Source organism: Schistocerca serialis, chromosome 2, assembly GCF_023864345.2.
Source record: "Schistocerca serialis cubense isolate TAMUIC-IGC-003099 chromosome 2, iqSchSeri2.2, whole genome shotgun sequence".
Taxonomy (NCBI): domain Eukaryota; kingdom Metazoa; phylum Arthropoda; class Insecta; order Orthoptera; family Acrididae; genus Schistocerca; species Schistocerca serialis.
Window position 1 is genome coordinate 840232925 of NC_064639.1, and position 16606 is coordinate 840249530.

The 16606-nt window shown below is 46.5% G+C and overlaps 1 protein-coding gene across 1 annotated transcript in view; it reads right to left on the minus strand.

The window, feature by feature from the left end:
• The window catches only part of LOC126456453 (protein Wnt-8b-like), a 141455-nt gene that overhangs the window by 92080 nt on the left and 32769 nt on the right, over positions 1–16606 (minus strand). Inside the window, exon 2 of the mRNA XM_050092202.1 lies at positions 12005–12129. Coding sequence (XP_049948159.1) covers positions 12005–12129 — 125 coding nt within the window. The remainder of the gene's footprint in view (positions 1–12004; positions 12130–16606) is intronic.

The following is a 16606-nucleotide window of genomic DNA, read 5'->3' on the forward strand; positions in this document are numbered from 1 at the left end:
TTTTTTCTGAGGCACCTGCACCGCTTGCACGCTGCCACATCAGGTATCAATGTCTGACTTCTGATTCAGATGTAGTGCTGTCGTCGCTGGTGTGATTTTCTTCTCCAGAAACATTTTCCTCACAGCCAGATGCATTTACTAATACTTCGAAAGAAATCATTCTGTCATGATACCCGCATAGAAATTAGAAAGCTAGATACCTGGACTGCGTCAGCACCAAACAGTTGAAGAAGCATTACTGGTAGCGATACTGCTTTGACAATGCGAACGTAATAAGCGACCTGCATTGTTGTGTAACGTCATACATTTCAACAATAAGCAAGCAAAGAATAGCATCGTTACAATAAAACCATTATGCATGTATCTCAGACACACAGATATAAAATTTTATACCAATGTTTGTATATGCTGTGAAATTCTAAACAGTCGTGTCATGTAAACCTAAGGGACACAAGTATAACAATTCAGGTTATGACGAGGAAAAGAACGGGTATTTCTATTTGATGCTCAAGCTATGTAGAATGTATAGAAAAACATAGCTATCAACTTTGGAGGGCAGGAGTTTGCATATAAAAACGTTATGGAAGAACAAACTCCTTTCTAAGTCATACTGACCCAAAGACAACAGCAGGGTTAAAAAATAGTCTCTGTTATGTGTGTGGTGCGTGTTCTTTCGGACGTGTCTGAAAGAACAGATACCACACATTCTGCGGGTGTACACAGTATACACGTATCATGTATATATGATGGCAGGGAAATACCGACGCCCACTGCACGAGGGCAATGAAGTAATTCAAAGGCGACTATCCAAAGTGGTTCATACTACACTTCCATAGCACACATACATCTTAATGGCACCTCACTGCAAGAGTCATGTTAAGTAATGTGAACAATAAAAAAAATGTCGTGTGACTAGGGCCTCCCGTCGAGTAGACCGTTCGTCGGGTGCAAGTCTTTCGATTTGACGCCATTTCGGCGACTTGCGCGTCGATGGGGATGAAATGATGATGATGAGGACAACACAACACCCAGTCCCTGAGCGGACAAAATATCCGACCCAGCCAGGAATCGAACCCGGGCCCTTAGGATTGACATCCTGTCGCGCTGACCACTTTTTTTTTTTATTTTTTTTTATTTTTTTTATTTCCCGACCGAGACTCGAACTCGGGACCTTTGCATTTCGCGGGCAAGAGAAAATATTTAGCATCGCACAAGGTTTGAATGCTTTTCCTTTCGCTTCCTAACCCAACGCCTGAACCGTTTTTTTTTTTTTGTTTTTTTTTATTGCCTTTCGCGGGCAAGTGCTCTACCAACCTTTTATTTTTATTTTTTTTTTCTTATTTTCAATTGTAACTAGTAAAGAAAATTGTGTTAGAAAAAAAAGAGTGACGAACGGGACTCGATCCAGCGATCCAGTGATTACGGGGCTTGAACGCTACCTAATTTTTATTTTATTTTGCCTTTCGCAGGCAAGTGCTCTACCGACTTTTTTGACAAACAAAATTAGAATGTACATCCGTAGCAACAACAGAACAAGAGTTCCTTCTATACTATGAAATAGAATTTGAAACCAAGACTGTGATGATAGATAATAAAGAAAGAAAAAAGTAACCAAATCCCGCACGCCATTCCATGTGCATGGCCCGTCTGCGTACAGATTCCATGTTCCAAATTGGTACAACATTTCGCAGCGTGTGGAGCCCCATGAAGGCGGTCATCCTCTGCCCGGTACTCCCCAACTGTGAGGGGGGTTATCGAAGACACTGCGCAAATAGTTCGCAAATAGTTGTCGGTATCGGGGTGTACACTCAAGTGTGCTATGACTGTCCTGGAGAAATTGCCAGTAATCAAGCACCATCTTCTCATCATCTCGAAAGAGGTAGTATATGGACATGCCTTTAAACCATGTGAGAGCGTGAGTCTTCGCAGGTGGGAAATAAGTATCCTCTGGACAAAGGAGGAGCCGTGGCTCAATTGTGCGAGGCGCGATACGGAGGTAGCAGGCGAGGATCTTCTGCACTAGCAGCCATACCTCTAACGCCGATCCACATGTTAAACGGTGTTCGTCAGTATCCACGAGGTGGCAACGTGGGCAAAGGGGGGAATCCGCCATCCCAATAGCGTGCAGCCTTTGTCGTGTTACAACCTTCCCGTTCACCACCTGGTACCACGCGGCTTGTACCCGCGTGGGGAGGAACGACTTCTGGACCGCTCTCCACACTGCAGGCCATAGGGTCGTAGGGCTCTTCCTCTCAATCACATTGCGAGGTGTGGACCTTAGCAGCAGTCTGTAAAAGTCTCTCGCCTTGGGAGTGCGAGTGTTGGGAAGGTCTGGGTGCACGTAACTATACTCAAGAATAAATGCCGAGAGGTGCGAGAGTGAGGGTGTAATGTGTGCAACCGTGACAGGTGGCATAAGAGACGCCGGCAGCAATTCCTCTAACAAACGACCCGTAAGGGAAGCATCTTGGTGGGTCCACAATTTCATCATTGTGCACAAGTATAATGCTGTAGCCCTCGCTCGTACATTTATAAGTCCCAGTCCGCCATCAAGCGGAGGGAGGGTGAGTGTTTCGTAGCGGACTTTGAATAGGTGTCCGGCGGTAAGGTAATATCCAAACGCTGCTTGCAGTCTGTGTGCCATCGCTGTCGATATCGGTAGGACCTGGGCCATGTGGATCATCTTAGTCGCCACGTGAAGGTTGAGGTATTCCACACGCTGTAGGAGGTCCATCCGTCGAAGTAAGTTCCGGCGAACTTCTGTGCGTATTGCCTGTAGTAATCGTGCATAGTTCATGGCAGCCGTGCGGCGCACATCCTGTGTAAATGTTATGCCCAAGAACCGGATCTTGTTAACTAGTGGGAGTGGGGCTAAAGCGTCCTCCTGTAGACCTCTCCCAATCGGCATCGCTGCCGACTTGGCCACATTCATGAGGCTGCCCGCTGCCAAACCATAGCGATTGACCCATTGTATCACCGAGCGTACCTCGTCATCAGATCGGACAAGTAATAGAAGGTCATCAGCGTATATTCTGCACTGAAAGGTATGATCCCTCAATGAAATGCCCGAGAGCCTGTTTTTCAACCCTCCGACAAGTGGTTCGAGTGCGATCGCGTAAAGAATCATGGAGAGTGGGCATCCTTGGCGAACTGACCGTCGGATCGGAAAGGGACCCGCAATCCGTCCATTCACCAGTACACGGGATGCAGCTCCACGGAAAAGGCGCTGAAAGATGTCGATAAAGTCAGGCGGGAAGCCCATGCGGGCCATTACGGACAGAAGGAACTTGTGGTGAACTCTGTCGAAGGCGTGGTCGAAATCAATAGAGATCAGAGCAGCTCGAAGGCGACAGGATGTGGCGATGGCTATTAAATCCCTGCATTCACTGGTTGCCGTTTGCATGTTGGTCACTCCGCCCTGTGTCGTTTGCTCCATTGAGAGGAGCAGGGGCAGAACCTTCTTTATGCGGTTGGCGAGTAATCGGGCGAAGATTTTATAGTCCGAGTTAAGCATTGTAATGGGCCTGTAGTCCTCGACCGTCCGACCTCTGGAAGGCTTGTGTATCGGTATAAGGAGACCTTCCACGAATGCAGGTGGCACGTGGGAACCAGGGGTCATCAGTTCTTGGTACATGATGATCCATCGGGGCATCATGAGATCGCGGAAAGTACGATAAAACTCGAGCGGCAGTCCGTCTGGCCCGGGAGATTTGTTGAGTGCTCCTTTGTTAAGCGCGTCCTCGATGTCGTCTCGTGTAATTCCACCTAAAAGCGTCGCCGCTGCTGCGTTGTCGAGGGTGTGCGACACGTGCTGCAGTATGTCGTGATCATCTGCTTCCTCGTCCTCTGTATTGACCTCGTCGTAAAACCGGCGATAGTGATCTGCGAAGGCTTCTGTAACCGCCGCCTGAGTTGTTACGACCCTACCACCCGGCAATACGAGGTCCGTGATCAGCTGCTGTCGGCGTCGGCGGCTGTCGAGCACGATGTGATGCATAGACGGGTTTTCTCCTTCCACTCGGTCTTGACGTCGCGATCGCACTACGACCCCCTCCAAACGTTTCCTCGTAAGACACAATATTTTACCTTTAATTCGGCGGATTTCCATTTGTCGGTTTGGAGATGGTGGTTGGCTGTCGAGTTCGCGAAGCATCGTGTAATAAAAGTCCAATGTGTGACGATGCCAAGCTGCGGTATCTTTTCCGAATTGTGTTAGCACACGCCGAAAAGCTGGTTTTGCACAGTCCACCCACCATGCTAGAGTCGATGGGTATCGGGGAAGACGACGTTCGCAATCCAGCCAAGTGTTGGCGATAATCTGACGGCATTCCGGGGCTTGAAGATGTGCCACAGTGCACTGTCTCCCACGTGTCGGTGAGAAGCAGGTCTCGAACCAGGAGCCGAAGTTCTTGACAAGTCGAGAAATGTGGGACTTGGTCTTTGGGGTGGAGCACACAGTTAAAGTCGCCGCCGAAGATATATTGATCGACGCGGCTGATGAAGAGGGGGGCGATATCCTCCTAGTAGAACAGCGATCGTTCGCGGCGTTGGTCAGTTCCTGATGGAGCGTAAATGTTAATGATGCGCGTGCCCAGTGCTGTGATCGCCAGCCCCCTTCCTGACGGAAGGTAAGTCACTTCTTCGATGGCAATGCCGTCGCGCACTAGTATTGCCGTACCGCTGCCATTCCGGTCCGCCGGTGACACATATGTCACATAACCGTAGAAAACGGGGAGGGCCGCTATATATACTTCTTGCAACAGGGCAATGTCAACATCCGAAGAACGAAGCATCTCACGCAGCAACTGGATCTTCACTGCCGTTCGTATCGTGTTGAGGTTAAGCGTGGCGATACGATAAGCTTGTTGACGAACCGCAGGTGTTAAGTTATTCATTAAGACTGGAATTACCTATGACGCTTCTGACTGTATTGACACCTCCGCATCCCCCCAAACCTCACCTGCAGGCTGTTCTAGAGAGCCGGCGCCAACGCCGTGGGCCCTGTTGGCGTAACTTGCATGGTTCCTTCGTCGTCTTGGTCATCCGCCCACGTCGGGGAACTGAAAGCAAGATCGGCTTCCCTAGCGACCTTAGGACACGGCATTGGTGCTTGCACTCCAGAAGGTGGTGGGCAGCATCTGTCCTGCATCTCGGCATCCGATTGTGCCACTGTAGATATATGTGGTTGGTCCTCAGTATCGTTCGATGGTGCCACACTGCAGCAAATGGCGGCTGCCTCTGTGGTAGCGTCGTCATTGAAGGTGGAATCGTCATCCTCTGGAGGCGGTGTCGCATCCCGTTCGGAAGTTGCTCTACGCCTCCGCTTCCGTCGCTTCGGAGAGCGTTGCTTCCTGGTGTGTTCTTCTGCGTCAGACGATGGCAAAGATTCACGACGTTCCGGCACAAAGGCAGCCGTAGGCACAATAAGCGAATCGACGGCCATGCTATCTTCCTGTATGTTGTTATCCGTCGACGGAGGCGGCGGCATCGGAGTGGAATCCGTAGCTTGTGGAACGGGTGTGGCATCATCGCCCTGTATTGGAGCATGGAGCTGCGACACAGCAGTGGATGTCGGCTGTCGTGGTGAAGTGGTAGCTGTCGTGAGGGCTGCTGCATAAGTCACAGGAAGCAGCGTCGGCTGCGATGGCGGGTCCGCTTCAGCCGGCGGCAGTTGAGTGATGCGACGTTGCATACATTCTGATCTGAGGTGTCCCTCCTTCCCACAACCAGAGCAGGTCTTCGGTTGCCCATCGTAGATGACGATGGCACGGCAGCCACCGATAGTCAGATATGTGATGATGATGATGATGTTGGGGTTGTGGGGCGCTCAACGGCGTGGTTATCAGCGCCCGTACAATTATCCAATCTTTGCTCAGTCCAATTTCGCCACTTTCCTGGATGATGATGAAATGATGAGGACAACACAAACACCCAGTCATCTGGAGGCAGGTGAAAATCCCTGACCCCGCCGGGAATCGAACCCGGGACCCCGTGCTCGGGAAGCGAGAACGCTACCGCGAGACCACGAGCGGCGGACGATAGTCAGATATGAAGGGACATGTCGTTTAAGTTCGATTCGGACCTGGCGGACGCCGTTCAGCACAGGATATGTCTGGAATTGCGTCCATTTTTCCGCAATATGATCATGGACCGTGCCGTAGGGGCGCAGCGCTGTCACGACGTCCTCCGCCGGTAGTTCGAAAGGAAGTTCGAAAATTCTGATCGTGCGAAGTCCCATGCCAGAATAATCGACGTGCACAGTCCCCACATTGCCATCAGCATGGCAGAAACGGAGGCCCTGTTTCGTGTCCCGAAGGATCCGTTCACATGTTGCGTCGTTGATGATCTTCACATATACGATACTGCTCACAATGGACAAGTGAATGCCGAGAATGTCGCTCGCTGGGATTTTAACTTCTTCTCGTAGAAATCGTTCGACTTCGAGTGCTTTGGGCCGTGCAAATTCGTTGCGGAACGTAAATTTGAGCGTCGATTTTCTGTATTGGTGCGCCATAGTGATCTATATGCTGAGTACGGCACGCGCGAAACGGCCGAGTACTATGTAAACAACACGAGCGCTCGCTCCGCGGCAGGAACACAAACAGCGCGTCCTCACCGCAGCACAGCCAAAGGCCAACTACTCCACTCAACTACCGGAGGCGGACATGTGAACAATGAGGATGGGGGTTTGAGGGGGGGGGGGGGGGGGCGCTATGCAAGTAGTGTGAGACAAGTCGGATATTATGTGCGACGTAACTGATACTCAAGATCTAAAACTGAAAAAAATGTTTACTGACACCATCATTGAGCTGTGGTGGCTTTAATCTTGGCGGGCACGGAGTTCTGCTCGCACCATTGATTATTTGTGCTGCCGATATCGAACCTGATCATATGTCGGGAGCTAGGATCTTTGGTCAAGGTGTGTGCTGTGCGGTTTTGGCGGGCCCTGTGACTGGCAGTTAGCTGGAGGGCACGTGGCTGGCGAGTTGTTGGTTTTGGGGGACTCCGGCTGTCCGGTATGGGTTCCGAGAATCTGTGAGTGGTTAAATCGGTTGAAGGCAAGAACAGTGGAGGCCACGTGCAACCTGGTTGGCAAGTACCCTGCCAGTTCTCCAAGCTTAAATTTTACGGCACCCCGAGGACCGCCTGGACGGACTGGAGGCAATAACAACCCTGCCTGGAAACGTAAGGCCACGTCTGTGTTAATGTGGAACTGGACCTGTCTTATTAACGCGTCCCCGAGTGATTGTGTGCGTGGTCATTGGTCAGTGTAACTGATGACAGTTTGTTGCACCAGGCTATATTCCACGCAAGTGTATGAGTGTTCTCTGTTACAAATTGAGTTGATGAGATTGTCTATGTCGAAGGCAAGGCACCCTTTTATAAACGAGTATGCCCTAGTAACCAGACTTGTAGGCGCTGATAATTCAGTTGGTTAATTTTGAAGTAATTTTAAGGATTGTTAACCTTGCAACTTGTATGTATAGTCGGTTATGGAGAAAGTTAATAATGCCTACATCCTAGACATTCTCATCTGTAGCATTATTTGGGAAGATTCCTGTTCCCTTCTGATGTGTGTTGGCAGGGTAGTTTTGGCAGTGGACGACGCGTTCCTGCTCACTGAGCCTGGAGCAGATACGTGTTTTCCTTCTGCTGCGGCGACACTTCCATCGCTGCACAACGTCCAGGTTGGCCCACAATCTGGCACCTCTACCAGCTGCCTCGTGTTGGCTCAAGTTAAGTACATTTGATGGTTTGATGCGTGCCATAGCGGAGTGTCGCCAGTTAATCCGGAACTCTTGAACTATTCGATATTGTGAATTCAGCAAGCACATAAGCTTTGAAGTGTGTCCTGCAAGCCCGAAGTTGCCGGTCGCAGTGGCTGAGCGGTTCTAGGCGCTACAGTCTGGAACCGCGCGACCGCTACGGTCGCAGGTTCGAATCGTGCCTCGGGCATTGATGTGTTTGATGTCCTTAGGTTAGTTAGGTTTAAGTAGTTCTAAGTTCTAGGGGACTGAGGACCACAGTAGTTAAGTCCCATAGTGCTCAGAGCCATTTTTTGAAGCCCGAAGTTCCTCAACACTCTACCTGCTTTTTATCTACTCATTTAAATCTTGCACCCTTATTTCTAGTTCTGGAGCCTGTTAGGTTTTAAAGCCTTTTGCTTATAAGTATGAACTGTTAAGTTTTTCCCTTCTATCCACAGTCATTAGCTAACGCCATTCATTGTAAAACTTGCCTGCTTATTGCCTGTTGGCTGTGATAGCCGCCTGCTGTATTTGCCAGTTTATCTTGTCTTTTTGGGGATTGTATATTTATTTAAGGGTCATTGTCAATGTTTCTGCTGATGTGTACCAGCTGGGAGTCACATTTTAAATTGTATGCCTTCACAGCTTATCTTGTGTTTTGGGTATTGTATATTTCATTGCTTAAGGGATTTTATTAAGAGTTATAGATTCTTAAGTGCTTTCCAACAGCCACAATCAGTGATTTCACTTGTTTGTGTATTTATTGCTTAAGGGATTTTATTGAGGCTTACAGATTGTTAAGGGCTTTCCAACAGCCAGAATCAGTGGCGTGACTTGTCATCCTTTCCGTATTTTAGGTGGACGTTGACTATTTAAGGTGTTATCCATGTTCGGGAATTATTAGTATATTTAGTGGCAGTCATTTGTAATTCATTTTACTGGTAAAACTTAGCTTGTGGAATGCATTTGCAGCCACATCTAGTTGGTGTGACTTCTTACTTTTATTTGGGGAATGTATGTTCCTGGTTTCAAGTCTTGTTCTTACTGGTGTAAATTGTTACAGTCTGTTATTAATGAAATGATCCTGTTCAAGTTCTTTAAATTATTGTGAGCACTGTTATTCTTTTGACAAGGTTTTTAATTTGTAATCATAATGATTGTTGTTAGGCAATAAAGTGTATTCCATGAAACAACAAATGAGGAAATATGTGGGTCCACCTTCCACGTGTTTTTCCTTAAAATTATCCCAACTCTTGTTGCGAGGTATCAATTACGCTAAATGCACGCAGTTCTGAGTCTTTAGTTAAATATTAACAACACCTCAAAAATGCTTCTTTAAGTGTCTTCCGAAATTAATCAACTAACACCATAGAAATTAAACATTTTTTCAGAAATTTACTGTAGCAAGAAGAACTATTCTTGAACACATCACAACACAGTCTTTCAAAATGTCAATAATTGGAAAACAAATAATCAAGTCCCTTGCTGGATGATATAACTGGTAGAACAAAGTCAAAGTTCCGACAAGCCATTGTGAAGCACACTCGTCGTGAACGCTCTGTGCAGAGCATGAGTTATGAAAAAGTTTATGTTCCTTGCTACAATCACCGAATCGATGACAAAGTCCAGACGCACTGAGCTGGTAGAGTCTTGGTTGAGGAGCAGAGGAGGATAGCGGACTGGATGCGACAGAGACGGCGTCAGGGACCGATGGCCTTTGTAGTCTGGTCCCTTCAACCTCCACGAACAAACCAACCAACCAACCAGAGACGGCGTCTCTGGTGAAGTTCATCGGTTGTGAGCTGGCGATGTCACTCCTTCTGCTACTTTTTTTTCCTTTATTGTTATTTTGACACCTTACACAAAGGTAGGCCGGCAGCGGCAATATTACGCCGCTCTTCGGCCACAGATTAAACATTTATTACAAGTTGAGACATCGAAAAACGAAGCAACACGGTGGATAGACAACAGTAGACACACAAACTTAAAATACATGAAGTCGTTCACAGGTGCAGCGTCCAAAGAATTACGTGCAGCACTGGGACACTAATAGAGACGACAGAAACGGCACACGTGAACAAAGGAGCGCAAATGACGAAACACTGAATCACTAACACGATGGCACACACAAAACACTGGCGACGATCTCCAGTGCGAGAATGTTCACTTTACTTGTATGAGTATGGGGACCTGCCAAAAGGTGAAAGGTGGGGGAGGAGAGAGAGGGGAGGGTGTAGATGCCAGTGGCAGACGAGATGGGAGGGGGAGGAAAGAATGTAGGGGGGTAGGGGAAGTCTGGGGGAGAGGAGGGAGGGAGGAAGGGAGGAGGGACAGAGGGGAGAGAGGGTGCCCTAAGGAAAAACGCAGGGTGTGGAAGGGGAGGATCAAAGTTGGTAGGGGGGTAGATGGAGGGGAGGAGGGCATCATCAGGGAGGGGGAGTTGGTGGAAGCCACCTTGGGCGAGGGTATGGAGAGTGGAGAGATGGAGAGCAGGTGGGATGTGGGAATGCAGGCACGGCAATGGAAGGGGGTGGGAGAGGAAGGGATACACAAGCGGGTGAGGGGGATCAAGTTTGCGGGAGGTGTAGAGGATCCGTATCTGTTCGAGGAAAAGGAGGAGGTGCAGGAACGGGATGAGGTCATATAGGATCCGTATGGGTGAGGGGAGGCAGATGCGATAGGCGAGGTGGAGTGCATGGCGTTCTAGAATTTGAAGGGATTTGTAAAAGGTAGGAGGGGTGGAGATCCAGACAGGATGAGCGTAGCAGAGGATAGGGCGGATGAGGGATTTATAGGTGTGGAGGATGGTGGAGGGTTTCAGACCCCATGTGGGACCAGAAAGGAGCTTGAGGAGACGGAGTCGGGAGCATGCCTTGGCTTGGATAGTCCAGAGATCGGGGGTCCAGGAGAGGCGATGGTCAAGGGTGGGAGTGAGGGTGATAGGACGGCCATAAATGGTGATATAGAAGTCGAGGAGACGGAAGGAAGAGGTCGTTTTGCCTACAGTGATCACCAGGGTCTTGGAAGAATTGACCTTGAGCAACCACTGGTTACACCAAGTGGTGAACCGGTCAAGATCGTATTGGAGAAGGTGTTGGGAGCGTTGCAGTGTGGGGGCGAGGGCAAGGAAGGCGGTGTCATCGGCGTACTGGAGAAGGTGGATGGGGGTTGAAGGCGGCGGCATGTCCGCCGTATACAAAAGGTATAGAAGAGGGTAGAGGATGGAACCTTGGGGCAGAGACGGCGTCTCTGGTGACGTTCATCAGTTGCGGGCTGGCGATGTCACTCCTTCTGCTGTTTTTTTGGTAGAAGGTGTAGGAATCCGTGTTATGGATGGTGACATGGAAAGGACGTTGGGAAAGAAAGGACCCGATCAGACGGACGTAGTTGATAGGAAGGGCGAAAGTTTGGAGCTTGAAGAGGAGACCGGAATGCCATACACGGTCGTAAGCGCGTTCAAGGTCGAGAGAGAGGAAGATGGCGGAGCGACTGGAGTTGAGCTGTTCGGAGAGGAGACGAGTGAGGTGAAGGAGAAGGTCATCGGTAGAGAAGGACAGTCGAAAGCCACACTGGGTAACGGGAAGGAGGCGGTGCTGGCGGAGATGCTGGTGGATGCGTCGGGTAAGGATGGATTCCAGGACCTTGCTGAAGTCCAAGGTAAGGCTGGTCCTTCTGCTGCTCCAGCACGAGCTTAAATCCTCGATATGTGGAGTACTACATGTTTTTGAATGGCTGCTCGGCTAGGTCGCGGAAGCAGAACGTAGTCCTGATCGTTGCACGCCGACGCTGGCTGTACACAACGATTGTCATTTTGGAGTGGCCACTGGCGTCGCTCTCTGATGGTTTACTCGCTGACCTCTTGGCCCAAACGTGTTTCGAGCGGATCCGACATTTGGCCGCCGGCGCTTCACGACAGGCGCCTCACGGCGTTGGGAATATGAGATGGATGGAAAATATGCTAGGATAGCCAAATGGTAAAGGCGAGCGCTCGCGTAAAGTGAGACATCCGAGTTCGAGCCCCAGTCCAGAACAAATTTTCACTTGTCACCATCGAATTATTTCAGTGCTGTCATGTGGCTGACGTTATTTCTCTTTCCTCAAAATAATCCCGTCCGTCTCTGTGTTCGTAAGTTTCAGTTCTTCAGGTGCTGATGTAGTTCACTGCGATATTCTAAAATGCCGATTACGTAGATACTATTGAGACGTTTCAGTTAGCAAGAGTGAGTGAGAGGGTGTGGTGGGCGTGCGCTACTCACAGGCTGAAGTCGGCGGCCGGGCAGTTCCAGGGCCTCCAGCGGAACAGCTGCTGGCAGTGCGAGAGCGCGAGCCGCGCCCCCAGAGACACGCTCTCCGCCAGCTGCAGGCTCAGCGGCGGCCGCTCCTGCACACACAAAAACACACGCACTGCTGTAAAAGCAAAATAGCGTGCTCACATCCGTACTCATTGTGACTGCAGAAGGCCGAGACAGTGAGAAGGTGGTTTGATAAATCCCGTAAAAAAGCAAGAAAAACGGTTTTTATTAAAATGTATAATGCACTTTGAGCCCTGCGGGCTCATCTTCAGGTGTTTTCACGGTCTACATCAACTTTACATTTCGTTAAATTCTGGGCCTGGCAAAATCACATTGTTATATTACAAAATGCCATGTCATGAAACATAAGTATATAAAACTACGATAAATCGAAAAGTAACTTACTGTTTCTAGTACTGAGTGTGAGATTCTGGAGAATGTTTATGTACAAATACACACTTTCTATCAAAAAACACATTTTCAGGAAGAGTTTGACGTAGCATATTTTCGAACACAATTCAAAACATGTCAAAGAATTTCGACCGTGAAAATACTGCACTTTTACAAATACACAGAATTTGTCTGTGTATTTGTAAAAATGCAGAATCATCAAAAAATAATTAAATAGAGTAATGAAATCGTGGGTATACTTCTGTTTACGTAACATATTTATATGATTAGCACTGCAAGATCACAGATTAAAGTAAACGCGAGGTAAGCCATTGCAAACGCGAAGTGCTAGTGCATTAATAACTGGTGTAACCGCCAGAATGTTGAATGCAAGCATGTAAATGAGCATGCACTTTGTTGTATAGGTGCCGGGGGTCGGTTTGTGGGATGGAGTTCAACGCCTGTTGCACTTTGTCGGTCAATACATTCATTCATTCATTTATTTATTGTTCCGTGGGACCAAATTAAGGAGAAGTCTCCATGGTCATGGAACGAGTCAATACATGAAATTATAACACGATATTAGAAACAGATAAAATGAAATATAAAAAAACATATTCAGGTGACAAGTCGTAAGTTTAAATGAAGAAAATCAACAATGTAACACTGGAATTTGTTTAATTTTTTAGCTCTTACAGGAGCTCCTCGACAGAATAGAAGGAGTGAGCCATGAGGAAACTCTGCAGTTTAGACTTAAAAGAGTTTGGGCTACTGCTAAGATTTTTGAGTTCTTGTGATAGCTTATTGCAAATGGATGCAGCAGAATACTGCACCCCTTTCTGCACAAGAGTCAAGGAAGTGCATTCTACATGCAGATTTGATTTCTGCCTAGTATTAACTGAGTGAAAGCTGCTAACTCTTGGGAATAGGCTAATACTGTTAACAACAAACGACATTAAAGAAAATATATACTGTGAGGGCAATGTCAGAATTCCCAGATTTTTGAATAGGGGTCGACAAGACGTTCTTGAACTTACACCACATATAGCTCGAACAGCCCGTTTTTGAGCCAAAAATACCCTTTTTGAATCAGAAGAATTACCCCAAAAAATAATACCATACGACATAAGCGTATGAAAATATGCGAAGTAGACTACTTTTCGTGTTGAAGTGTCACTTATTTCAGATACTGTTCTAATGGTAAATAAAGCAGCATTTAGCTTCTGAACAAGATCCTGGACATGGGCTTTCCCCAACAGCTTACTATCTATCCGAACGCCTAGGAACTTGAACTGTTCCGTCTCGCTTATAACATGCCTATTCTGTCTGATCAGAATATCGGTTCTTGTTGAATTGTGAGTTAGAAACTGTAAAAACTGAGTCCTACTGTGATTTAGCATCAAATTATTTTCCACAAGCCACGAACTTATTTCATGAACTACATTATTTGTTACTGTTTCAATATTACACACAAAATCCTTCACTATCAAGCTGGTGCCATCACCAAACAGAAATATTTTTGAATCACCTGTAATACTAGAAGGCATATCATTTATATAAATAAGAAACAGCAGTGGCCCCAGCACCGACCCTTGGGGAACGCCCCACTTAACAGTGCCCCATTGGGACTGAACACCACTACCACTCTCAATATTGCGGAGAATTACCCTCTGCTTTCTGTTCTTAAAATAAGAGGCGAACCAATTGTAAGCTACTCCCCTTACTCCATAATGGTCCAACTTCTGCAGTAATATTTTGTGGTCAACACAGTCAAAAGCCTTCGTTAAATCAAAGAAAACACCTAGCGCTCGCAACCTTTTATTTAATCCGTCCGAAACCTCACAGAGAAAAGAGAATATAGCATTTTCAGTTGTTAAGCCATTTCTAAAACGAAACCGAACATTTGACAGCAAATTATGTGAATTTAAATGCTCCAGTAACCTTGTATATACAACCTTCTCGATAACTTTAGCAAACACCGATGGCGTAGAAATAGGTCTAAAATTGTCAACATTATCAATGTCTCCCTTTTTATAAAGTGGCTTCACTACCAAGTACTTTAATCGGTCAGGAAACCGACCACTCCTAAAGGAAAAGTTACAGATATGGCTGAGAACTGGGCTAACATACATAGAACAATACTTCAGTATTCTGCTAGATACCCCGTCATATCCATGAGAGTTCTTGGTCTTTAGTGATTTAATTATTAACTCAATCTCCCTCTTGTCAGTATCATGGAGGAGCATTTCAGGTAACAGTCTCGGAACACTTTTTTCTAAGAGCGCTATATGATTCCCTGTTGGGACTAGGTTTCTATTTAGTTCACCTGCTATATTCAGAAAGTGGTTATTAAATACTGTACATATATGCGACTTATCAGTAACACGGACATTCCCACTACGCACTGATTCTATATCCTCGACCTGTCTCTGCAGACCAGCAACTTCCTTTACGACTGACCATATGGTTTTAATTTTATCCTGAGACTTAGCTATTCTATCTGCATACCACATACTTTTTGCATTCCTAATAACATTTTTAAGCACCTTACAATACTGTTTGTAATGGGCTGCTGCATTTAGATTTTGACTGTTTCTAACGTTTTGATATAATTGCCACTTTATCCTACAAGATATTCTTATCCCTCTAGTCAGCCACCCAGGCTGCCTGTTTGTGCTAGTACCCTGTTTTAAACGTTCTAACGGAAAGCAACTTTCAAAGAGCATGAGAAAAGTCTTGAGAAAAGCATTATATTTATCGTCTACTGTATCAGCGCTATAAACATCTTGCCACTCTTGTTCCTTTATGAGGTTTACAAAGGTCTCTACAGCAACTGGATCAGCTTTCCTGAACAGCTGATGATTATATTTAACACGTGTTGCAGCACAAAAGTCTTTTAAAGTTAAAGTTTGATCTGAAAGGCCATTCACTTTTTTTGCTAACAGAATGCCCAACTAGTAATGAGGAATGAACAAAAATGTTGTCTATGGTTGTTCTACTGTTCCCCTGCACTCTCGTTGGAAAGAATACGGTTTGCATAAGATTATATGAATTAAAGAGGTCAACCAGCATCCTCTTCCTTGCACAATCACTTATACAATTAATATTGAAGTCACCACATATAACTAACTTTTTGTATTTCCTATAAAGTGAACCAAGAACCTCCTCTAGCTTTAACAAAAATGTTGTGAAATCGGAGTCTGGGGATCTATAAATAACAACAGTTAGAAGTTTAGCTCCGTTAAATTTAACCACACCTGCACAACATTCAAACACCTTTTCAGTATAGTACTTTGAAACATCAATTGACTCAAATGGGATGCCGTTTTCCACATACATGGCTGTTTGTGGATGACGTTGAGACTTGTCGTCCGATGACGTCGATTGAAGACAGATCTGGTGATCGAGCAGGCCACCAAAGCAACATGTCGACACTCTGCAGATCATGTTTGGGTTACAACAGCGGTATGTGAGCGAGCGTTATCCTGTTGGAAAACACTTCTTGGAACAATAATGTAGGCGGGGGGGAGGGGAGGGAGAGGGGAAATCCAGGGCGTCCGAACCATCTGATCACCGAAATGAAATTACGGGCGACCTAATTGAAGTGTTGTCAAATTGAAAGATATTTTGATTTTCAATCATACAACGAGAAAGTGCTGCGCACTATCGATAGTAAGCAAGGCCAACGATAGATCTTACTATCTGTACATCCACAGCACTGTTGGCTATCGCCCATCCGCGTTTTAACCAAGATCAATTGTTGACCTTGCTTGAGTTCTGCTATTCTTTTCTTAATCAGATCAGTTCTCACTTGCTGTTGAAATTAATTTGAGTGCTACCGTTTATTGTGTTTGCGCTGTGCGCTGTTTACTGTTGTGATAGATTTTAATTTTCGATAACTTTGTGCCAAGAATAAGAGAAAGACTGACTTTGATTCTTCAGCTAGCGTCATGGTAAGTTAAAAACATGTACATTCTACTATAACAGCCTAATTAACTATCTGTTGTTGTTGTTTTTGCTGTTGTTGTGGTCTTCAGTCCAGAGACTGGTTTGATGCAGCTCTCCATGCTATCCTATCCTGTGCAAGCTTCTTCATCTCGAAATTCAAATGGTTCAAATGGCTTTGAGCACTATGGGACTTAACTTCTGAGGTCACCAGTTCCCTAGAACTTAGAA